At 54.2% G+C, this 24,324-nt stretch overlaps 2 protein-coding genes across 2 annotated transcripts; both read left to right on the forward strand.

The window, feature by feature from the left end:
* The first annotated feature begins 1,937 nt into the window (after window positions 1-1,937).
* LOC119103540 (protein SMG5) lies at window positions 1,938-8,507 on the forward strand. Its single transcript, XM_037227123.1, has 6 exons — window positions 1,938-2,138; window positions 5,933-6,025; window positions 6,335-6,464; window positions 7,431-7,593; window positions 7,888-8,052; window positions 8,349-8,507. Exons 1-5 carry the CDS (start codon window positions 2,083-2,085, stop codon window positions 7,977-7,979), a joined length of 534 nt encoding a protein of 177 aa, XP_037083018.1. The 5' UTR covers window positions 1,938-2,082; the 3' UTR covers window positions 7,980-8,052; window positions 8,349-8,507.
* A 1,994-nt stretch (window positions 8,508-10,501) lies between these two features.
* Window positions 10,502-18,394, forward strand: LOC119103882 (protein SMG5). Its single transcript, XM_037227563.1, has 9 exons — window positions 10,502-10,535; window positions 11,412-11,588; window positions 12,298-12,447; window positions 12,744-12,919; window positions 13,228-13,380; window positions 14,975-15,188; window positions 15,707-15,879; window positions 16,300-16,454; window positions 17,351-18,394. The coding sequence occupies exons 4-7, from the start codon at window positions 12,842-12,844 to the stop codon at window positions 15,823-15,825; spliced, it is 564 nt and encodes a 187-aa protein (XP_037083458.1). The 5' UTR covers window positions 10,502-10,535; window positions 11,412-11,588; window positions 12,298-12,447; window positions 12,744-12,841; the 3' UTR covers window positions 15,826-15,879; window positions 16,300-16,454; window positions 17,351-18,394.
* The last annotated feature ends 5,930 nt before the right edge of the window (window positions 18,395-24,324 follow it).

A 24,324-nucleotide genomic window follows, 5' to 3' on the forward strand; every position in this document is an offset into this window, starting at 1 on the left:
GGTAACAATGTTGGGCCTTTGGATAGCGTATTGACCCAAAATTTCCCAGTCAAGACCTCAATCAGCAAAGAATCAACTTTGCCTGCTCACGGGCCCTTTACTTTCGCTTGCAACCATTGTTGGTCCTCGGTAGCGCAAAGACGTCCAATTTTCTGTTTTGTGTTAAAAACTTCTTCCGATCGGCCGGTTATGGGCCCCTTCGAAGCCTATGGGCCCCCTCGGGGACGAGGGGCATGGTGCTGTGTCCCCCCCCCCCCCCATCCGTATCCGCCACCGGCCTGAGCAGCTTAACAGGTGGGGCCCTGCCAAGAATATATAACCATTCATTCAAATAAGAAGTACCAGAGGCACATTAAGGAGGGCTCCGAGCGATCGAGTGTGCCCAAGCAGGCTAACAGGAGGGCAACTCCACGAGAGCATATGGTCCTCCATTCAAATAAGAAAATACCCACGGCAAAATACCCCTTTACCCCTGTATATAAATGTATGTAAATACCCCTGTATAAATGTATGTAAATACTCCTGAACGATCGAGTGCGCCAGTGGGTGAACAGATAGGACCCGCGACAAGAGCGTAGGGCCTTCCATTCAAATAGTTAGTGCCCAAGACCAGATGTATACTGCACCCGAACGACTAAATGTGCCCGAGTAAGCCATCAGGTAAGCCGCCGACGGGAGCGTAGAGGTTTACATTCAAATACCCAGTGTGTAGGGCCCCCAGGCAACCCAGTGCGGCCGAGGAGACGGACAGAGAGGGCCCCCATCAAGTGCGTAGGGAGCTCCATTCAAATAGGAAGAACTCATGATATAATATGGATGACCCCAAACGCTGGAGTGTGCCCGAGCAGGTTAACAGATTGGGGACCGACAAGTGTGCAGGGTCCTCCATTCAAATAAAAAGTACCCAACACCCAATTTTTTTTGTAGGGGCCCGATCGACTGCCTGTGCTCCAGCAGGTTAGCAGGAGGGCCCCCGACAAGAGCGTAGCGCTCTAAGCAAGTGGCAGAGCATTGGAAGGGCTGTAGACCAAAGTAGAGCGCCTTTGAACATATCGAGAGTGTATCGGTAGGTTAACCGAGACCGACGTAAAAGGCCCCTAAGCAACCGAGAATATCCCGCTAGGTTCGCGTATATATATATATATATATATATATATATATATATATATATATATATATATATATATATATATGTGTGTGTGTGTGTGTGTGTGTGTGTGTGTGTGTGTGTGTGTGTGTGTGTGTGTGTGTGTGTGTGTGTGTGTGTGTGTGTGTGTGTGTGTGTGTGTGTGTGTGTAGAGCGTACAGAGCCTTTCGGGCGAATGGGAAGAATCCGTGGAAGACCCCTGACTGATATGAGCGCCCCAGCATGGTAACAGGAAGGGCCCCAGCGACAGCCCAGGACACTCAAGGCAAATTCAAAGAAAGTGAGCGCAGCGTGGAAAGCTCCGTAACGATCGGATTGATCCTGCAAGGAGGCATATAGGTCAACCGGAGACAGCATAAGGCCTTTGGACAGCGTAATAAGCCTCATTATATCCCAATGACGACCCTCTCAATCAGCGAAAAATAATTTTTGTTTACTCGTGGGCCCTTTACTTTCGCTGGCGACTGTTGTCGCAAGCCTGGAAACCCAAAAATGTCCAAATTTGTTGCGTTTTGTGTAAAAAATGCATCTGCTCGGCCGGCTTTGGGCCCATTCGGAACCTACGGGTGCCTTCGGGACCCAAGATGGGGTCATGGCCCCGTGTCCCCCCCCCCATGGATCTGCCCCTGATCAACAGTGCGTGGTCCCGTGTGACCTCAGGGGGCGGAGCCTAATTTTACTTGCTCGGCGCGCGCGCAGTACGTGAACAGGGCCAGCTGACGTACTCGTGCAATCTCCTCATCATGGCGCAGGCTTGCGTCGCATTCGCTGAGGTGGGATCACTGCCACGATAACGCGGGGATGAGCAGCTGAGAGGCAGTGCATATGCATGATGGAGTGGGGGTCGGCGTGGTTCTCGTTTTTGTTAGCCTTGCTTGACCTGAAAGTTAAGAATATCACATAGTACTGGAACAAAGAAGACCATGTGAGATAAGATGAAAAGTATCTTGAAAAATTCTAGTGATTCTGACGGCGGCAAACGAATTCTAAGGCATGTATATATTCTGTGGTGCGCACGTTTCTTGTCGCTGGTTCAACTGTGGTTGCACATTTTCATGTAACTTATACATTGCATCAGCTCCCCATGATCTGTTTTTCTGTTTGGCGCATCATGAGCAGTCTTAATTTCAGGTGGCTGGTCTGTGGCCCCACTTGTTGTATATCAGTGATACCTGACTGATGCTCGACCAGCTGTAAATGGTCATAACAACATGAAAACCATATGGGAGATGAGTTCATGGTTATGTTACCTCTAAAGGAATTGGTACTTTTAAACTGATTACTACCAAAGCAATGAATTTTTGGAAGCAAAAATCACATGGTTGAACTTCTGTGATAGATTATATTCTGGCTGGTTTTGTGTGTGCAGCACGCAAAACACAGATATATGATCATGTTGTCAGCTAAGCATTTAACCAATGCAGATATTTGCATGTACTACAGAGCACTTTGTCTTGAAGGTATTGCCAAAATAAACCTGACTCATAATCAACCATGGGATCAGGGCTGTATTTAAGGGGGAGGGGTACCAGGGACATGTGCAAGCCTCTGATAAACTTTGCATATGCATCAGTATGCAGGCAAATTAATGTTAATGGTGAAGATTATAGCAGATTGAAATCAGGGACATTAAAGTTGTGAGCCTGTTATATTCTGGGTAATGCATTTTGTCTGCCTGCTTCATGGTATCATTTTTTAGTGACAATGTTAGATCATGCAGCATTTCTCCTTGCTAAATCCCATAAATGTCCATCCTGAAACTGAGCTATATTTTGTAGCTTCAGGATTAGAGCTGATGAAAAATTGTGTTATCCACTCAAAGTCAGAATTGCAGTTGATGCACACTGAGTCAGAGTTCACTAAGTCACCACCATGCTTCCATGAGGTAGACTTATGACTGATGTAGCATGAGATATCTTTAAGTATTTTTGAGCCTAACTCATGGAGATTCATGACAAAATCATTGACTGAATCATTGGTACTGGAACATGTGATTTAAATCAGGTATTTTTTAAATGGTGTGACTGATTCTAAGTTTTGCATATCAAACTCAAAATGGTTTGTGCCATTATTCATAGTGTATAATAATGTTTGTTTGAATTGTCAGAAAATTATGCCTGATGTGAGCACATAACCACACATTCAGAATTTCAAGAAATGGTTGTGTCAACTATTTCAGCCCAGTGGATGATTGGTTAGGAGTTTTGGAACATCAGTGAATTGTCTGCATACATGTAAAATATCTGCACAGCATGAAATGTGCATCTTTTTTAAACAATGCATTGTGCAGTGAATTAAACATGTATGGAATGAGTCAATTTAAGTAGAGGATAGGAATTTGACTTCTTTATTTCTTTTCCTCTAATGTCCTGCAGTCCTCTAAACCTTTGTTTTCATACTTTAGGTTGAATAGTTTGTCATCATCAGAAGCAACAGGCTGCCACTAATTGCATGGAATGCTGTCATCCTTTCTGTCTTTCATTTTAATCAAACACTGAGGGTGACATTCTTCAAATATTTGGTGGCATCTATGACACATTCCTTATTCAAGCAAATTCAGCATGGATACAGCTGATTTAAGTCACAAATGATACAGATACCAAGGTCATGAAAGGTCTTTGAATTGTCTCAGATAAACCCACACTGCTCCTTGGAAGTAAGTGGTGACTTGCTTTGACTTTGGTCAATCTGAGGTATATTGTGGGCTTATAAAAGTCATGAGAAAACCATATGCTGGATCTGGTATAGTTTGACCTGACCTGATGCCTGATAATAAGAGGTAACCTAAATGGTGTCTTCTGTATGAAAGTTTGTGGACAAATGTTCATGGGACAGAAGTTCACAGGGTAATTAGCTTTTATGAGCAAAAGTGCATCTAGGGCAAAAGTTCATCTTACTTGAGTTCATCTGCATTTAGTTTGCCCAGGTAAAAGTTTGTACAGCACCAAGTGTATCTCGGTAAAGGTTTGTGTGTAGCAAAGTTTGTCATGCACAAATTTATATCATGTGGAGACTTTGGCTCAATTGCAGTCTGATAGACATTGTTCTTATTCTAGGGTGTTGCATTCAGAATGTATGCTGGTTTCATTTCCATGCATCCTGTTTACAATGCAACTGGTGCTATGCTCCAGTGACAGGTGCAATCTTGAATTCTTTCTGATTCCAGGTGAAATCCTATGTTACTCCTAACATACCTTATTAAATTAAAATTATATTGATAATTCCAGTGAAATGGAACTGATTCCATGATTAGCATTGGTTCCATTTGACCAACATCATTGGTGTTATTGACATTTGTAGCTACAGCCCTGGTAGTTTATACATTTTGTGGTAAGCTACGGCAGATGAATAATATGTCACTTGAATCACGCCAATCCAATTACAGAGCAAAAGCTGGAAACTTTGGCAGAAGCTCGTAGGATATTATATATCTTATAGCTCGCAGATATTTTACATATATGCAGACAATTTGCTGATGTTCCAAAACTCCTAACAAATCATCCACTTGGCTGAAATAGTTATGACATGGCCATTTCTTGAAATTCTGAATGTGTGGTTATGTGCTCACATTAGGCATAATTTTCTGACGATTCAAGTAAACATTGTTATATACTTTGAATAATGGCACAAACGATTTTGAGTTTGACATGACACAAAACTTAGAATCAGTCACACCATTTAAAAATACCTGACTTAAATCACATGCTCCAGTACCACTGATTCAGAAAATGATTTTGTCGTGAATCTCCGTGAGTTAGGCTCAAAAAGCGGGCGGAAGGTTCGTGAGACTCCTCGGAGAAGTTCTTTAGACAAGGGTTCGTCGCGTAAAAGTTTGTCGAGGGCAAAAGTTCATGGCGCCGAATTTCGTAGAAGGGAAGGATCGTCCATCGTTGCCGTGTTGTTATGTGGACGAAGTGAAACTGGATGGCATATGCCTCAGGGCTATTGTTCAAGCAGTAGCGAAAGCTGAGTTGAAACAAGTTTGCTGTTTGTGCGTCAGAATGGACAGCGGGGATACGTTGAGCCGTGTACAAAAGATCGTAAATGACTGCTGTGACCGGTGATGTGTCGGCCCAGTCAGATCAGTCCAGGCGCGTGTCAGGTTTGTGTTCAGGCAATGGCCAGCTGTTAAGCTGATGTCGGAATTCCGCGCAGTTTCGGAGCGTCTAAAGGTCTAACTACGTTTAAGGTTGTCGTATGACATCTGGTTTGCCCACTGCATCTCACGAAATGCTCTATTGTAATAGCCCAAACAAAACACGCGTGCTGAGTTATCACATTGCATCTATAAGCTCCAATGCGCGGTATTAACCGCCAGTTAGTACTGCATTTTTATATTTGTACCTTTATTGTGACTTGTTTGGAACAACAGTTTCAAGATATGATGTTATGGTGCCTCCCAATAGATTTCTTCTTTTATTTCGTCATAGAATGAGGGGCAAATAATCATGATCATAGTCGTTTGAATCCCGACAGATCCCAAACCATATGAAATCCTACAATTGCTCTGCTTTGTCAGTCTGTCCAGCCTTCATGCTAGCGACTGAAACTCTGCCGTAATGGAATGGCCATCAGGGGGCCACTCATCCCCAGTTAGCCTATGTTATGACCAAAACTTTTAGGAGTTATTATGGCATAAAGAGAAGGCCCTGGGATGAAGTACAGAGTAGTCAGCTGCAGCTCTCTACATAGTTTTCTACAGAGGTAACTTGAGAAGAACTTAGTGCGCCGGAACTCGTAAAGGTTTTGAATGGAGGTGTCATTGTGCTGTCCTGATCATTTCAGCTCTGTGGCAGAGGTGGTCCGAAGACTTGATGAGGGGTTACGGCATGCCAAAACTGTGCAGGAGGTGCTCACCCCTGCCAACAATGGACTCAGGTCAGTTGAAAACATACATTTTTCATTCAGAGTTCAGTGGAGCTTATAACACCTGATGTACGTTTTGGGGGTTTTGGTGGGTTCTGTGGGTCTGGATTTCCAGAGCTGATGCTTCAGCCCTGCCTACGCCAGGTCGTGCTGCTCATCTCCAATGCAGTCTATCCATGGCCGCATCTTACCCCAGCCTGCGCTAACCGGCCGCATCGTCAGTGTGTCCGGCATGGCATGAGGAGGCTGCCTGTTGTCCCAGTCTTCTGTCCAGTGCTCCCTGACCTGCTGATCTGACCCCGGTCTCTGTGCGGGCGGCAGGCTTCGGCTGAGGGAGCTCTGCGAGCAGATGATCGTGTCTGACCCGGAGGACAGCGGCCGCAAAGCTGAGGACCTGCTCTGGAGGAAGGTCCACTATGAACCCTACAGCCGCGCCAAACAGATAGGCCAGGTAAGCGGCTTTGTGCGGCAAGCGGCGCATTCAATACCCGCCACGGACTTCCCAGTCGTATTGTCTTTTGACGAAGCCGGTAGCAGAGCACATGCAGTGCGGCACCAACAAACTTAAGATGTTTAAGCCGGTTATTGAAGAATGGCAGTAATGCTTTCGGAAGCCAGGGTGGAAGAAAGTCATTCTAAGTTGCTTGCGGATAGGCCGTGCTTACGTCACCCATAGCTAGCCATTTTGTGTCGCGATGAACCGCCTCGGTGCCGCCAATGTAACACAACGCGTTTTGTGCCTCATGTGCTCGTCTCTTGTTCCGTGTTACGTGTTTAAATTGTGCGGTACTCTAGCCCGGCTGCGCCTTCCCTCACGCTCTGCGATTTTTTCGGCAGTGGCTCAATACACACCAAGCATCGCTTCAAATTTCTTTCGCGTGTTCATATCTGTTCTATGTATACGCCGACTCAAATCGTTAGCGCCAGTGTCCACATGGGAGCCCTCGAAGCCACATGCTAGCGCCACATGGCAGCCCTCGAAGCCACATGCTAGCGCCACATGGCAGCCCTCGAAGTTTTTGAACATCTTTGATTAGAACATTAGTTATGGGCGCTATATGATCGTGCAGTTGAAGCTCCCGAAAGCCTCAATTTTTATGACATCGCCAGGCTACGGGACGGTACCTTCAAGCCCTTTGCTGTTAGCATGGTTAAACTAGCGTCCATAATGTCCCCTTTGGTATAAACTTCCGTGTGTAACAAACTACCGTTCCGAAGACTATTGTTTCCGTTGTTGCGGTAACGTGGGCGGGGTCGGAAGCCGGCGTCAGGCCAGCATGTACGGCCGGTCCGGCTGCGGCGCTCGTCGGAGCAGGTGGTGGCAGCGCGCCGCCCGCGGCCGGCCGCCGGCTTCGGCCGTGACGTCACCGGGCCGCCGTCGGCACCACCCGTGACGTCACCGGGCCGCCGTCGGCAGACGTTTCCGCTGGGCCAGTACGAGACGGGCCTGCTCATCTGCCATCTGCTGGCCGGCATCGGAAGCTACCAGCAGCTGACGCTCAACCTCGAGACCCAGCTGGGCGTCGGCGGCAGCCACCGGGTGGACTTGGCACTCTGCCAGCCGCAGGGCATGACCCGAGGTGAGGACGGACGCCACTGGTCTGTGTGCCCCAGAGATGATGAGGTGTATCGGTGCCGGTACCCTCCCAGAGACGGACATGTCTAGCTGCTCGTGGGCTGCAGACACGGCGACGTATCTGGATGCCTGCACGCTCCGGAAGCGGTGACGTGTCCCGCTACCCTTGTGCTTCAGATAAGGTGACTTGTCTTGGCCCAGATGTATTCCGGCGATGCTGGCGTTTCCGTGCCCAGACGATGCCACGGCTCCGTGCTGGCATGCTTCATAAACTGATGTGGTCACGCGCTGACCCCAGAGACGGTGACGGTCCGGGCGTCCGACTGTAGCGGCCAGGTGTCGGCCTGGGGCCAGGCCGCCCTTGCAGCGGATCCTCACCAGCACCGGTGACCTGGCGCGCTACCTCACCGACCTGCGTCCGGACGAGTACCCGGCCTCGCTGGCGGCGCGCTACTACAACCAGGCGGGTGGCCCGGCTGGGAGAGGGGATCCGTGGGCCCGGAGTGCGGGACCCGTGGGCCCGGAGTGCTGGGCCCGGCGGGCTGACGGCTCGTTTAGGCGACCGTTCATGCAGCGAGTGCGTGATGTCAGGAGGTGTCGTTCTCCTTTGCCGGACGTGCACATGCGTGGCGTGGTGCATTTGAGCAGCGTCACTGTGAGAGTTGCCTTCTGGTACATTGCCAGGCCGATGTCAGTCAGGTGGACGTCTGCCCTGCCCTGCCATCTAGCGGCGGCCGCTGACCCGGCCTCGCCCCGCAGGCGGTGCTGATCAGTCCGTCGGTGGGCCGGCCCCACAACCAGCTGGGCACGCTCGCCGGCAATGCCTCCCACGGCCTCGAGGCCGCCTACCACTACCTGCGCTGCCTCACCTGCCACGAGAGCTTCGACGGCGGACAGCTCAACCTGCGCAAGCTGCTGGAGAAGAACCACGCCCGCAGGGTGAGCGCGGCCCGCTGAGCCCGCCCGGAGAGGCTGGGACATACCGGGCTTGTTCCGTGGCTCGCTCGCTGCCCGTCGCGGCTTTTGACGTATTGTTGTGCTGCATTTTGCATTGCTTGTTCTATCTGCCGCCTTTGTAGAATCCGTGATTTCGTAGCACTGTGATGACAGAAGCTCGTCCCAATTTATTCATCTCTGAAAGCTCATTTTTCTCCCCGCCTCCTCTTCCCGGACACACACAAGAAGGGTACGTGCGCTTAGGCACGTGTAAATGAGAACAGAGACCGGAGCGGGATGCCGGTGCCCACCGCCTAGTATGCCAATCTGGAATGCTTTTGTCTCGGACTGAATGAATGGTATGGATTGATACATCTCGGCTGTTGATGTAATAAGGCTTCTTTTTTGTTTTTTCACGGATGCGTGTGACTGATATGACTGATAAGGAAATTTGCCCGGCCAGCAGTAAAAAACCGAGGCATTTAGTGTATCAACCCGGATTTGTGTTTCTCCATGACCGGAAGAGCCACAGACTCGTCCCAATTAAAGCCGGGGACAGAGTACCGAGTGGCCGTCTGCGACCTTCACGCACAGCGCTGACTCGTGGCACGCCTCCCCAGGTGGAGCTGGAGATGGAGTACGGCAACAGCGAGGTGCCGCCGCGGCGTCGGCTCATCATCAGCTTCCTGGACGTCATCTACGGCGCCACGCTGATGGAGGGCGCCAAGCAGCACCGCTTCGTCCGGGTAGGCGGCCGGCGCCGCTTGTGAGGGCCGCCTGTCCGAAGATTACCGGCAGGCTCAGTCAATGTTCATCGTGCTGTGATCAAAACACTGCTGACACAAACGAGCCCCATCAGTTCCACGTGGAGCGGGTCCCTGGTGCCGTCCGTTATCCCATGCATCACTGCCTGTGTCTGCCGTCCCCAGCCCCAGTCCCCCTATCCCGTGCCTGACTGTCTGTATGTGCCGTCCCCAGCTGTGCCAGGAGACGCTGCAGTGGCTCAGCTTCTGCCTGCAGCCGTCGCCGGCCGAGGGCGGCCTCGTCTCCATCAACGGCCAGCCGCTGGGCGAGACGCTCGACCAGCGCACCGTGCTGCTGATCGTGGTCGTCGTCATCCTCGCCCTGCAGACGCTCAAAGGTGGGTGCCTCCCTGCTCACCCTGCCCCTTATCAATGTCGGCCCTGGTTGGGGGGCGAGGGAGGTGGCGGGTGAATCCGTCCGTGGCGCGTCAAGGCAATGTCTCACACTGGGAGATATTGAAGCGAGCTTCGGATATGATGAAACAAGCCCGATTTCAAGTATTGGTATACTTTCTAAGTTGAAAGGGTTGTTCTAGACAACACAATTTTCTGTTTAGTAAGTATGTGATTTGATTGCATCATCATACCTTGTACAACATGGATTGAGAGCCAATGGACGGCCATTATATCTTGAAATCGCGCTCACGCCTCGACGATTAGATTTTTCTCGACCTTGATCGCCGCGAGGCTTATGGAATAGCAGGACAGGAATGACGTCATTAGGACGGCATGAATGTCAAGGTGGCTTTGGAATATTGTCCCCGATGCACCGTTCCCCATTTTTGGCGGGCGTATAGTTTAGAAACCAGAGGGGCTTTTTATGTGGTTATTTCAGTTCAAAACCCCACATGACTGATGTAGACTAGTTTACCCGGGCTCTTGTCTGCGGCCGTTGACGTGGCTGCACCGCCTGACCTGACCTGACTTGACCTGATCTGACCTGACCTGACCTGACCTGACCGTGTGGCCCGTGACGTCGCAGAGGACGCGGCGCCGGCGTCCGGGCTGCGCGCCTTCCTGCTGGCCGCCTTCAGCTGCCTGGTGAGCCGCGTCACGGCCCGACTGACGGCCCGGTTCCCGGCGCTGGCGGCCGCCCGGCCCGAGCCGGAGCCCCCGGCCGCGCCGGCCGCCGCCGCGCCGCGGCCGCGCGGCCGCCAGCGGCGCGCCCGCCGCCGGCCGCCGCCCCGGCTGGCCGACGACAGTGACGGTAAGCTCGGCGGCGGCTCGTGCTCGCACACGACCCCGCTCTGAGGTCCCGGCTCCGCGGCGTTTGGCTGCGCTCCTTGTGACGAGTTGGCCGCACGCCGCTTGGTTCACGGCGGATCGGTGTGCCGCGCACGGTGGGCTACAGTCCCGCGGCGTGGATTGGACAGGATGTGCAGTCACTTGGTGGCTGTGGGCTGTGAGATCTGTGCTGGTGTCGGGATGGTGGGATAGGCTGTTGGTCGTGTTCAAATGATAATCTGTAAGAACGGGTACCTTGAGTTGGTTATATGCAATCTTTGCATTTTTCACCTCTCAGATGGACTGGATCCCTTATTCAGGTGTTAGATATTGCTCCTCACAGGGCGAAGCATGACATTTCTGCGTTGTGTCTTTGTTATGTCTTTCCGGGACACCCCGTGCTCAGGAAAGACATTGTGTGCCCCCGTGGCATCTTGACGAACCGGTTTTGCTCCTGCATGGGCCTAGCACCTTGCCTTGATGTGACCCTCTGTCATGACTTGGCACTGCTTGTGACGGTGACTTTGTGATGTGACCACACCGTGACCTGACGCTGTGTCGTGACCGGACGCCGCGTCATGACCTGACGCTGTGCCGTGACCTGACGTTGGATCGTGGCCTGACGCTGTGCCGTGACCTGACGCTGGATCGTGACCTGACGCTGTGCCGTGACCTGACGCTGGATCGTGGCCTGACGCTGTGCCGTGACCTGACGCTGCGTCGTGGCCTGACGCTGTGCCGTGACCTGACGCGGGATCGTGGCCTGACGCTGCGCCGTAACCGGACGCTGTGTCCTGACCTGACGCTGTGTCGTCACCTGGCGCTGGATCGTGACCTGTTCTGCTCCCGCCGCCGGCAGACGAGGAGGACGGTGCGCTGTCGGGCGCTGGCCTCTCCGACTCGGACTCGGACTCGGACTCGGTGGGCTCGCTCGTCTCGGACGGCTCCGACTCGGAGGAGAACGACGAGCCGCTGGAGTCGGAGACGGGCGCGAGGCCGTGCGTGGCTGAGCTGACGGCAGTGCTGCAGGGCGAGGGTGAGCGACTGCCGGCGGTGCAGATGCCGCGGTCGGATTTGGGGGGTGGCAGCGCTCGTAGGAGGGCTCGCCTCTAGACCGAGGATGACGGGCTATTGCAGCGGGAAGACCAGCGGTGTCGCCCACCTCCAACGGGCAGGTTGTCGCGATCGGGACTGATCGGTACTCAGACGGCGCTCTCGTTTTGCTTGAGGCGGGGGGCGTTTAGCCAATGTGGAGTCCCAGCGGACAGTGCTGGTGCTATGTGAAAGTGTCTGGTGTCAAGCAGTTGATGGTTTCACAGTTGCGCATACTTCCCTCGACGGCGTCGGTGCCCTGGCAAGCGACCTGTGAGCGATCCCACTCATCAGTCACCATCAAACGCTCATCAGTCACCGATCAGCTACACATCAGTCACCCGTCAGCCACCCATCAGTCACCCATCAGCCGCCCATCAGCCACCCAACAGTCACCAGTCAAGGACCCATCAGCCACCCATCAGCCACCCAACAGTCACCAATCAGGGATCCATCAGCCACCCAACAGTCACCCATCAGTCACCAGTTGACCACCCATCAAAGACCCATCAGAAACCCGTCAGATACCCATCAGTCACCCATCAGACACCCATCAGTTACCCGTCAGTGACCCATCGGCCTCTTGTCAGTGACCCATCAGCCACCCGTCAGTCACCCGTCATCGACCCAGCAGTGACCGCCGTCACCGGCAGGCCTGCTGGTGCCGCTGCGTCTGTGCTGCGACTGGTTGCGCGCCAACGAGGAGGTGCTCAAGTCGTGCACGGAGAGCAGCGCCGAGCTGTGGCGCCAGCTGGTGGTGCTGGTGAACGGCGTCTCGCTGGACCTGACGGCCGACTCTGGCGGTGAGAGTCGTCCGCCGGCCCGACGGCAGTTGTGTGCACACTTAAGAAGGATGTGTGTGTGTATGTGCAAACGACGGCATAGTAGATACGTCCTGTACGAGTCGTTTTGACACGAGTCTGCGTAGGGCCTATGAACGCTTTTTGGGATGACCGATGTGTGTCACAATCACAGTGACCATAGCTAGATACTCCAGTGACTGCCGCCTGATGACCACTGCCGACCCGTTCCCAGCGGACGGCGGGGGCCCCTGCGCCGCCTGCCGGGCCTGTAACGGCGTGCTCGACCCCGCCCGCAGTGGATGATCTGCGGCCCGAGTTCGCCCGCCAGCTGGCGGCGTCGGCGCCGGCGCTGGCGCAGACCACGCCGCTGTGGGAGGACCGGCTGCTGCGCGGCATGCACCTGCTGGGCACGCGCCACCAGCACATGGCCTGGACGGACCCGCTGCGCCAGAGCCTGTCCGGCGCCGAGGAGGTGAGGCAGCGGCCGACGCTGGAGCGGAGCCCCGCCCGGCCCCAGTCCGCTGGCGAGCTCGCCGATGGGCGTGGTGACTGGCGGCGCCGCTTGTGGCCTCGGCACACGCTGCAGGCTGCAGTGAAGAGTCAGGCCAGAGGCTGGTGCGCGCCGCTGCGTACCGTCTGTCGCTGGTGGCTGGTGGTTGCGTTTGGCGCCGGTGTCGGTCGGGCGTCGACAGCGGCCGGCCGGGCAGCGGCAGACCGCGGAGCGTGTCCCCCGGAGTTGACGGGTCGCGTTCCGTGACGGCCCCGCGCCTCTCCCTCCAGGTGGTGCTACGGGTGCAGCTGCTGGTGGATTTCGCCACCTGGCTGACGTCAGTGCCGCAGCTCGGGGTCGCGCTCAAGGATGGCAAGTTTGTCCACGTCTCGAGCAGCAACACAGTCAACAACAACAACCAGCCGCAGAGCGAAGCTGTCGAGGTTAGTCGCCCGATAACTATGGCCCATTTACCACCGAAAGGAATAACATTTTTGCTTTTCATGCAAGGTAACTCATTTGTGATATTCGCGCTGCATATCAAGATCCTTCCGGAAGTTAGGCGGAGAAGATCTTCTTCCGTTGTATATATTCCTGTTTGTTGGCAGTGAACCCTGCGACTTTCACGCCCGAATGTCCTTGACCAGATCGCGCTGGAAGTGTATCGCCTTTGTAGTCGTTGCGGACAAATATAGGCTAAATGTGAGTTATGCTGGTATGCATACAGCTGCACGTTTAGATCAGTCGCACACACGGGGCATTACGCTGTCAACCACCCAACCGCCCCGAATGTTTCCTGTCCGCGGGATCTGAATGCAGTATGCCGCGGCAGCTCCCGAACCCGTCCTGGCCTCCACATTCCACCGGCCGGTGTTGCGCTTCTGTCGCCATTCAAAGGCCGGGCCAGTGAGCCTGGGCTTCCTAGCCACAAAGCAGCAGTGGCTACTCGTCCTGCGTGCCAGAGCGGCGGCGAGGCGCGTGTTCTGGGCAGTGGATTTCCGTGCGGTGACCATTGTCGTCGACGGCCGATAGTATCAAAACGTAGTTCCCGCTCAGATGCACGCAAAGCGTAGAGTATCGACAAAGCCGGTAACTGCGCGATAAGCCAATGTTTTTTATTGGTTGCCATTTTGTGAATGCAATTATTTTGTATGGTATGCGTAAGTGGTGTTGGATTAAGAGAAGCTTCCTAAGCGGAGCTTTGTGCGGGTGGCCAAAACCCACCACCCAGCCGTCCATCCGTCCCCCGTTCCCGTCCATCTGATAAGTTTGCTTCCGGTTTTACGCCAGACGGCTGGTCGCGGATTTTAAGTGCCATAAATTGGTACGAGACGGACCCATCATGTCATTTCCCCTCTTTCGGCCAGTTTCCAGTCGATCTTCCCATGTCATTGGGCCAAAACAACTCTCCCCTTCTGGGACTTGTACCCAGTGTCATTGGATTACGAGCCGAACATGTTTTTCTTAAACCACAGAGGCATCTTACGGGGATCTGGCGTCCAAGGGGCTGCAAAGCTGGTTGTTTGCCTTTATCTTAACCAGATGCCATGCCAGTTGTGACCACACGCTGCTGGCCCTTGTAAGGAAGCTTGTGTAATATCTGCATGTCCGGTTTGACTGCCTGGCTTAATGCGCTCAAGGTCATGGAAAACGCTGTCGGTCCTACACGGACGCTCCTTGCGGGGTATCAACTGGCCCCCGAGGCCCCTGCGCTAGTGTCTTCGTCGTTGTAGGGACGCAGGATGATATGGTTGCAGAGGACGCCGCAGTGCGTGGTATTGCGCCCTCCGCTGGGTGTGGGATGCTGCGGCACAAAGCCCAGGGCTGTCACCTATTGTGGCGGCCGCAAGCCCGCCTCGTCACGCCGTGCTGTGTAAGATGCGAGGATGACCATCCCAGGACCTCTCAAGAACCAGGACTTGTGCAGCGCTCTCTGCCCCCCGCTCACGCCGCAGCGGACTGGCGGACGGCCGCGCCCCTGACCGGCCGCGTGGCGCCGCCGCACCGCCCTGACCGCCGCCGCCGTCTGGCCGGCAGAGCGTCGAGCGGCGCCGCCAGCTGATGACCAGCATGGCCGAGCAGTGGCTGCGCTCGGAGGTGCGCTCGCTGCGCTGCCGGACGGCGCGCCGCGGCGGCCAGGCCAGCTTCTCGCCGTACGTGGTGGTCGACACGGCCGCGCTCGTCGCCCACCTCGAGCCGCTCAAGCAGATGGTGAAGGCGCGCCAGTTCGTCACCGTCGTGCCCAGCGCAGGTGCGGCCCGCCGGCGCGCGGAGGCGGGGGGGGGGGGGGGGGGGTTGAGGTGCGGGGAGGGGCTGACGTTGGCGTGGAGCGTTCATGGTGTTGCGTCAGACGAAGCGCGTTGCTGGGTCCGGTACAGGTCTTCCTCAGATGGTTTCCAACCGGAGTGCAAGACTTCGGGGTAAATGGGTGTGTGTTATCCTTGCAATGAAAACGGACACGCTGAAAGGGAAGCAAATTAGAATCTTACGGGCGAAAGATATTACTCGTATTGTGGCCCCCATTATTTGAAGATGTGCGATCAGTTCTTGCTATTCAATGGTTATCAATTTGCGCTTGTTGGGCTATCATTTTGCATGGTACGCAGAAAACGACAGCACCACGTCCAATATGCCCAGAGAAACGTGCCGAAGAGCAACGTCCAAGGAGACGCATCGCTGCGCGGAGCCGGGAGGAGCTGGCGTGTAACCCTCCGTCCGGCTTCGTCTCGCTGTGCAGAGCTGGCGTCTAATCCTCCGTTCTTCGGCCAGTAATCCACGAGCTGGATGAGCGGAAGGCGGCGTGCGCCGGCGCGCGTGAGGCCAGCCGCTGGCTGGAGACACAGTTCCGGCGCGGCAACCGTTTCCTGCGACCTCAGCGCGCCAACTGAGAAGGCCTCCCTCGAGCTGGTCAAGTACCCTCGCCGCAAGCAGCGCGACCAATGGTGAGCACGGACGAGCGGCTCGGGTCGGCCGACTGCCGGCCTGCTGAGGCGGGGGTGACGCTGCAGGGGTGGCTGGTGATGCCGGGAGGTCCAGGCTATTGTGCACAACATGCCGTTGTTCTGTGTGTTCGAGCCTTCTGTCAACAGCGGCACCCCAGCTGCACTCCGGAGATGTCATGTGTGGGGTCGGCACTGCTGAGGGGCGTGAGCGTTGTCGAGCTGTTCCTGGCGGCGTGGGCGCGCGGGTGCGGCTCGTCACCGCGCGTGGGTGTGCGGGTGCGGCTCGTCACCGCGCGTGGGTGTGCGGGTGCGGCTCGTCACCGCGCGTGGGTGTGCGGGTGCGGCTCGTCACCGTGCGCGGACACCATGTGGCGCCGCACGCTCGTGTTCCGCCCTGACTCGGTCCCGCGGCGCCGGCAGGCACTTCTTCCAGATCCTGGAGTGCTGCAACCACCTGCGCCAGTCGGTGCCGGCGCCGGAGCCGGCGGCGCCGCCGTCCGTGACGCTGCTGGTCGGCGGTGACGACGCGGCGCCCGGCCGCGACTTCAGCCCGCGAGGGCTCGCCTCCGCCGCCGGTACGCGCCGGGCTGGGGACGGGGCGCTCACTCGGAGAGGGTGGCACGGTGTTTCGCACTCAGGGAGGGTGTGTGAGGGGACTACCCATCGCTCAGGGTGGTAGGACATCTCACACTCAGTCAGGGAGGATGTAGGGTGGGACGACATACCGCTCAGAGTGGTAGGATGTCTTACAGCCAGTCAGGGAGGATGTAGGGTGGGACGACATACCGCTCAGAGTGGTAGGATATCTCGCAATTGGGGCGGCATGGCTTCAACTGACACACGCTTGGGTAGAGCAGCACTTTATCAAACACTGGTAGCACGGCACCAGCCGCAGAAGAGAGAGAGAGAGAGAGAGAGAGAGAGAGAGAGAGAGAGAGAGAGAGAGAGAGAGAGAGAGAGAGAGAGAGAGAGAGAGAGAGAGAGAGGGAGAGAGAGAGAGAGAGAGAGAGAGAGAGAGAGAGAGAGAGAGAGAGAGAGAGAGAGAGAGAGAGAGAGAGAGAGAGAGAGAGAGAGAGAGAGAGAGAGAGAGAGAGAGAGAGAGAGCGTGAGTGGGACGCAGGGTGACATTGTGCGCTCAAAGATGTCGAGTTGGTGTCACCCAGAACGGCGCCACGTACATGTGTTGAAAAGGCGTCGCGCAAAAAGTCGACAATTTCTTTCAAATTATTCAAAAGCTGTTGCAGCCAGACGAAATATTGTGAAACTAGTCAAAAGCTATGACAAATAGACGACGTAAGACATAACACGGGCGTGCCATATCGGCTGCGCCATGACTCGTGGTTGTTGCCAGAGCGCGTCAATATTGGCGGTTCATGCCAGCGCACTCCTGCTCTGCCGCGGCTGCTGCCGGCACGTGTCTCCCGGCTTTGTCGTCCCGTGACCTGACCTGTGCTCTCTCCGCCCTCCGCAGAGATCCACTTCGAGCTGATCACGACCTTCCACTCGAAGTGGGCCGTGTCGAGCAAGGGCCGCAGCTGAGGGAAGTGGCGGCGTCCTGACGGTCCGACCCGAGACAGCGCGAGACTCCTGCGCGCGGAGACGGAGCCCCCGAGCCAGCGAAACTGCGAGCCCGTGGCCGAGCCGAGCCGGGCCGCGCGCTGCCCAGCCGGCCGCCAGCGCCAACCTGGCACCTGCATGGCGTTCGCCGAGCGACGGCGCCCGAGGCGAGCCGCGAGCCGAGCCGGGTCAGCGGCAGGCGGCGCCCGCGCCCGCACCGCCCACCCCGGGTCGCTGCCGACCGTCGGGCCACGGCGACGGCGCCGCAGCGCCCGTCTTCCCCTGCTCCCCCTCCGCCTGTCTGTCTGTCTATCCAGCTGTCCACCATCTGTCCGTCTAGCCGCTGTTCGCCGGCTGCTGTCGCTAGCTGCTGTCCAAATACACCTGGTCCTGTCGCTTGCTGTGTGGGCTAGGCTTTTCGTAGGTAGGTCTGGGGTCTCACAAAATTGAAGGGGGTTGTACTTCTGGGCAGTTCGAGATCTAGTTGACAAAAATGTGATAGACCCGCGATCTGGTCGTTGGTGCACTGATTTGAGGGCTACGAAAGGTGGAAGCTGTCGTCCAATCGCCCATTGACATTGTCAGTGATCCACGGGGCTTCAAATTCACGCTTGAGAATGCCGCCGCCGCTCTTCCATTGTCCTCTTGGTGCGAAGCTTCGTGAGCTACGCCAGCATCTTCGCCGCTCCTGCCATACTTGCTCCGCTCTCAAGATTGTTCATCTTTACCGCATCGCCGCAAGACCGCAAGAGAGCGGGACCATGCCTCCACATCACCGCAAGAGTGGCTATCGTGTGATCGGCATTGGGGCTTAACAGCGTAGAGGAAAATTCTAAGAAATTGTTCAAAGCTTGCGCTTGTGCTGCGGCGTTCCCCGAATTGACAGGCGGAATTTAAATTGTACGGGTGTATGCCAGTTGGACTGCAAACTGTCTGGGTAATACACTTCTCTCGGAAATGGTTGTTTGTTGCTGCACGTGCGGTCTGGCCCTGCCAGCGCAGTGTGCAGTTCTCCAGCAGTGAGAGGCCGCTCGAGAACGTAGACTATTTACTGGAGGTGAGAGCCCGTGCGATGTTCTGGACGGGTGCAGTGACTAGGCGATGGGTGGAGCAACACGCCCCAGACGCCCGTCTGGGCGCAGAGCAGCTGACCAGGCAGGGGTCACGACCTCGGCCTCGGCGGGGGACAGATCATTCAGCGCCGGCTGGAGAAGCGTGCGCCTCGGCCGTGAGGCCAGCAGAAGTCACAATCAGCAAACTGGGCTTTTTCAAGATTGAAATGTGCTTGATGTGGTACCAAACGAGTGTAACTGCCATGAAAGAATCGTCCTTTTCATGGGCAGCATTGCACTGTCCCGACGTGCTGCAAGGATACGAGGGACACTCGAGTAATTACCCAGAAAAACAGAGGAATTACCCAGAAACGTCACTTCGAGGAGTCGTTACATTGCCGCTGTCCACTGCCGTCCACGGGCGTCAATTTGTATTATATTGTGAAGCTCCTGCCTCCCCTCCCCCCCCCCTCAATATTATGTTGCCCCCGCCCCATGATGGCTTACCCCAATATATGTGGTTGGAATACGCAAAAGCGTAGGAAAAGTTTCACTGACACTCTTTGACACTCTTTGACACTCTTTGACACTCTTTGACAAAGACACTCTTTGGACATTGTGTGCTGGCCATGACTCCAGGAATCTTGATCCAGGAATCTTGATCGGGTACTCTTTCTGGCATGGAAGCCTATTTCAAACAAGTGGCCGCCAATCCAACATAAAGAAAGCGTTTCGGGTTGTCACATTTAATGAAGTTGCTGAAAACACCACAAGATGCCCGCGATTGGCTAACTGGTCTTTATCAAATAGGTAACCAGATCATATAACGCAAGATCCGCCTCACGTGATCAGAGTGTAGGGTACTTTGGTGCCTATGATCAACATGTACAGACACATATTTCGATTTTGTAAGCATGCATAATTTACGCACATATTAGTACTAATTTGTTAAGTGCTCGAATGGCAAGCACGGTAAAGAAAACAGTAATTCGTATGTTAGGTAATCAGCTGTCACAGAAGATCTCTAGCTAGAATAAATGGTGTGCGTTTTGTTTGACATTTTCATTCAACTGCGCGCACTAGCTTGAAAAATACACACTGCTCAGACATAAGGAGGAAGCCGGCTTCAACGTCGGCTTCGGCTTCGCGAAGCCACCATTTTCCTCCTAAGGCTGCAGGGTCGGCTTTGGCCTTGAAACATTTTTGACGGTGGGCTTCGGCTTCGATATCGCCTCGTGTCATTTGAACGGATGGCTTCGGCTTCGGCTTTTTGTCAGTTTTAAGAGCCGACTTCGGCTTCGACTTCAGCATGGAATATGACCTCTAAATTATCCCTCCGGACTTGGTCTCATGCCATCCTCAACCCCTTGCCTCGGCTTTGTCGTGGTGGTTTTTCCTCGCAGTTGCAACCTTACTTCACAAAAAGGGCATTGCCCATTATTTCATCGCAGTAAACCAGGCAGGTTTTCGATGCTGCAAGGTATATATGGTATAAAGTATAAACCGATGGGTCATTCTGAGAGCCATGGGTGTCGATTTCTCAGCATGATTGAGTGGCCAGTCATCGACGTCACCCAACGGTTCGGTACGAAGCGTTTTACGGATTTCCTCCTTTAATGTTCAGGCTATCTTCAACCACAAAAAGATCTACCTTATTATATATATATATATATATATATATATATATATATATATATATGTGTGTGTGTGTGTGTAGCGCAGATAGGGAGCACAGACAGGGACACGTGTCCCCACCCCCACCCCCACACACTTAGGTTTCGAGGGGTCTGAAGGGTCCCTTGGAACTTAATCGGGGCCTACGATTAAGGGCCGATTTAAAGGCCTAAAGGGCCAGAAAGGCCGGCCTGAGTTTGCATTCAGGGGCACGGCCCGCAGAGCCGGCCACTTCAATGCCATCCAGAGGGCCCTCCGCGCTGATTAGGGTCTCTCTGCGTTGATAAGGCCCTATATGTCGGTTAGACACCACTAATTACGCACAGGTGGCCGATTCCGCTAGCAGGGACAAACCAGGAACCCCGATTTACATGCTTTGTGGCCCCAGTGTTTGTCAGGGGCCCCACAGCGCTTAACAGTCAGCGGGGGTCCTGTGTTGGGGCCCGAGTGTAAGAGCCTGGAGGGCCCACCGGGACCGACGATCCAGGGCCCGATTGAAAGGCTAAAGAGCACAAAGGGCTGGTCGGGCCTTTTGAAGGGGCTCCAGCTTGCGAAGACGAACTCTCAAGTGACAGTCAGAGGGCCCTTTGCGCTGATCGGGGACACCCTGAGTCGATATGGGCTTGTATGTCGGTCAAGAACCACCAGTACCGAACAGTAAGCTCCGTGTCGATGCGGGCCGGAGGGCCCATTTCCCAACCAGTTATAAACCCGGGGCCAGTGATTTACACTGGTCGGGCTCCCTGCATCTGCCAGGGGCCCGCAGTGCCCAACAGATGGTTTTGTGTTTGCAAGGGGCCCCGAGCCGACCAGGGGCAGTGTTCGATGAGGCCCGAAGAGGAGCCCGGGCGGCCCAGCCGGACTGACGATCAGGGGCCCGATTGAAGGGCATAAGAGCCCAAAGGACTGGCTGTAGGTAACATAGAATCGCGGCCCGTAGGGTCATGACTTAAAATAGCGGTTAGAGGTCATCTTGCACTGTTTGAAATCCCCTGGGGACAATGCGGGTATCTCGGTCGGCCAGAGACCACGAGCACCGAACAGTCGGCTCACTGGCAGTCTGAACCACGAGGACCTATTTCCCAAATAGGGGCAAGACCGGGGGTTACTACTTGCATGGTCTAGGTCCCGGAAACAGTGGTTAGGGTTCTTGTGTCGGTTAAGGGTCCACAGTGCCTAACAGGGGGTCATGTCTCGGTTAGTGGCCTTGAGTCGGTCACATGCTTTGTTTGAGGGGGTGCGGGGAGGAGGGGAGGGGCCCCTCGGTACCAAAAAGAGCCAGATTGGAAAGCTGAAAGGCCCGATGGACCGGCTGTAAGTCACCATTTGTACCCCCGCCCGCAGGCATGGATCCCAAATGTCAGTTCGATGGTCTCTTGTACTGCTTGAGGACCGCTGAGACAGAGCGTTCCTCTATTTTGGACGACTTGAGATATCAGGGCATGCGATGTAAAATGTGTCACAAGGTGCTCAAACACCAGCTTCTCGTCTAGCTCAAGACTACAGGAATGAGCGAGATTGGGTCGGCGTTCCTTAATATACCGAGATCTAAAAGCTGACCCCATAAGTGATGTCTCCCACTTCCTTGACAGCATGAGGCGCCATAACATCGCGACTACAGGTGCTGCTGGTGTTCATCGATACCATAGTGGATTCTGCAAAACAACACGCGCACACCCGCGTAGAAGCAGTCTCGCGTACCCAACGAAGTCGCTGCTAGCACATTGTCGGAGGTCTTCCTCTCGATGTCAGCGAAGGCTCGCTGACGTGACTGACCAGCGTAACTGGAAGTCCTGTCGGTAATGGTCCCTTGCCACCGACGGTGTCACGGATGACGCGGCGTGGGCGTCCGGGTCTCGCTACCCCAATAGGTCATCGAATATCTCGGCGGTGGTGGCATCGGCTGGCTGCACGCAGCGAAACGCAGCGGCGAACGCGGCGACGGCGGCGACGTTGTAAATCTAGACGTCCTGCTGTGGCGCACGCACGTCAAGCGGCGGTTTCAAGATGGTTAAGAACGCATCCCACTGTCTTTATTGCCGTGACCACACTCTGCAGCAGCGTAGCAGTATCAACGCGGCGACAGCTGTGTTCACCTGTTTGCTGTAGCCTCGCTCCGTTTTACGTTTAAGGTAGAGTTGATCAGGTAATGGTCACTGCGCTGGCTGCGCGCAACATCCCTGTGTTGGATCTGGTGCGGAGAGTTGATGATAACCATGTCTACGATGATGCGCCCATGTCCACGATAACGCGATGACTCATATCCCCTGAGTCAGTGGATGTGCTTGCGCAAACGGTTTAGGTGAGCGAAAAAAAAAGACTAACACCTGCCGAAGCCGACGCACGTCGTACCTGGTCTGTCCTCGTGCGGCGAGTTACAGGCGAAATCAGCCATGATCCGCGCCGAATGTATACACTGTACACTATCCATAGCGGAGGCTTCATTTTGGCGCCCTTGCGGTAAGGTCTTGACCAAGCACGTTTAGCCCGCAGGCATAGAGAGCTTTACCGATTTCTTGGACCTGGAGGTCAGACAACGCTCCGAAGACTCGGAGCGAGCTCGATCCCTCGGGGTGGGTAGCCGGACCTTTACCGATTTCTCGGACCTGGGGGTCACACAACGCTCTGGAGACTCAGAGCGAGCTCGATCCCTCGGGGTGGGTAGCCGGATCGTGTGGTCTAATTTAAGGTAGCCCACGCCCTCGACTCCACCGCTGCGGGCGCTGGCCCACCAGCGTCATTGCAGCAGCAGATACAGCGCCAATCCCGGGACTTGGCGGTTACTCCTTGGTTGCTGTCATCGCCGGCGAGGCAGCAAGCGAAGAAACCTGCCACAGTCAGGCTTGAACCAAGTACCTCTCATCAAAATTACAAGTGTTATCCAGTGACCTTGGAACGAATAAAGATACCCACGTAAACCTCGCCATCGTGCCTCTATGAAAATTGCTCTGGTGGTGTTCAATTTTTATCATGGTTTGAATACGCATGCTATGGTGTTTTTATTTCCAACAATGAAGGTTTATCAGCAATGTACCAAAAACATGAAAAACTTTAATACCACAGTACAGCTTTGAGAATCTCATACACTTTTATCAGGTGCCTTATTTGTGTGTGATGTGCAGTGTGAGAATACGCTTGGGCTTGGAATTCGTTTTCGATACGGTTGAGATTAAAAAAACGGTGGGGCCTCCACGTCCCTGGTGTAAGTTGACAATTGTCTTGCATCAACTTTCACCCACATGTCTCTTGATCCAGACGCTTTCTGCCCTGGAGGTATGCTGTAGTCTGGATGCAGAAGAAAGGTGTCGATTGATTTGTCGCATGTCACGACCATTGAAGGCAATGTTCCATATTTGTGTTGAGCTTTCAACTGAAATAGCCATATTCATGGTCATTCTGTGCAGCTCATAGCCTTGCCCTTCTTAAAACATAAACTCTTCGAGTTTCTGAACTGAACGCCCGCGAAGATGTGCAGACCTTTTCGGGGAGACTATTTCAAGGTCACCCAGTGATCAATGATTTTACAATAATGTCACCCATTTCTTGTCTTTTCATTGTCTATGCGGCGATCAAGGCTAAGCAAAATATAATTGTCGAGCCGTTCATATCTGGTGTTTGTGAGCACGATTTTCAGATATAACAGCCGTGAATTGTCTCTCAATCAATTTTGTGCAAGATACGATGATGCATTCCAGCAATGGCCTATTGAGAAGCATATTTACCAAATGCAAAAAAATACGTTGTCTTGAGCAATCTTTTAGTCTTAAAAGCATACCAACGGTTGTTAGTGAGCCTTTCCAATCATATCTGATGCTGACCTCAATACCTTCAAATGTGAAACATTCCCTTTAAGCCTCCGCCATAGGCTTAAAGTTTGGCGTAGTTTCGTAAAATAGGTTTGAGTGATGAGTTGGGGAAAATGACTTGGGAAAAACTTAGCCAAAAATGCACTGAAGAAAGTTTTCTGTCTGGATTCGACTCACTTCCATCTAAGAGTTGAAAGGGGGAGGGCTGGACTGAATAGGGAACAACTGAATAGAAAAGAATTGAACAGAAAACAAGTGAATAGGAAAGAACTTTAAAGAAAAAACGCACTCCTGGCCCACCACGTTTTCACGCTCTGCCTCGGTGGAAGATTTGTCGTTGAGCGGCATAATGATTT

The sequence above is a fragment of the Pollicipes pollicipes genome, unplaced genomic scaffold, assembly GCF_011947565.3.
Source record: "Pollicipes pollicipes isolate AB1234 unplaced genomic scaffold, Ppol_2.1 Scaffold_5724;HRSCAF=6776_pilon_pilon_pilon, whole genome shotgun sequence".
Taxonomy (NCBI): Eukaryota; Metazoa; Arthropoda; class Thecostraca; order Pollicipedomorpha; family Pollicipedidae; genus Pollicipes; species Pollicipes pollicipes.

What these genes read in the sequence shown, in the direction of transcription:
- LOC119103882 (XM_037227563.1), top strand. Translation starts at nt 12,842, where the DNA reads ATGCACCTGCTGGGCACGCGCCACCAGCACATGGCCTGGACGGACCCG. An exon ending in CGCAGAGCGAAGCTGTCGAG is followed by an intron (nt 13,381 to 14,974) that starts GTTAGTCGCCCG and finishes TCTGGCCGGCAG; the next exon opens with AGCGTCGAGCGGCGCCGCCA. An exon ending in CACCGTCGTGCCCAGCGCAG is followed by an intron (nt 15,189 to 15,706) that starts GTGCGGCCCGCC and finishes TTCTTCGGCCAG; the next exon opens with TAATCCACGAGCTGGATGAG.
- LOC119103540 (XM_037227123.1), top strand. Translation starts at nt 2,083, where the DNA reads ATGAAAAGTATCTTGAAAAATTCTAGTGATTCTGACGGCGGCAAACGA. An exon ending in GGCGGCAAACGAATTCTAAG is followed by an intron (nt 2,139 to 5,932) that starts GCATGTATATAT and finishes TGATCATTTCAG; the next exon opens with CTCTGTGGCAGAGGTGGTCC. An exon ending in GCCGCAGGGCATGACCCGAG is followed by an intron (nt 7,594 to 7,887) that starts GTGAGGACGGAC and finishes CGCTGACCCCAG; the next exon opens with AGACGGTGACGGTCCGGGCG.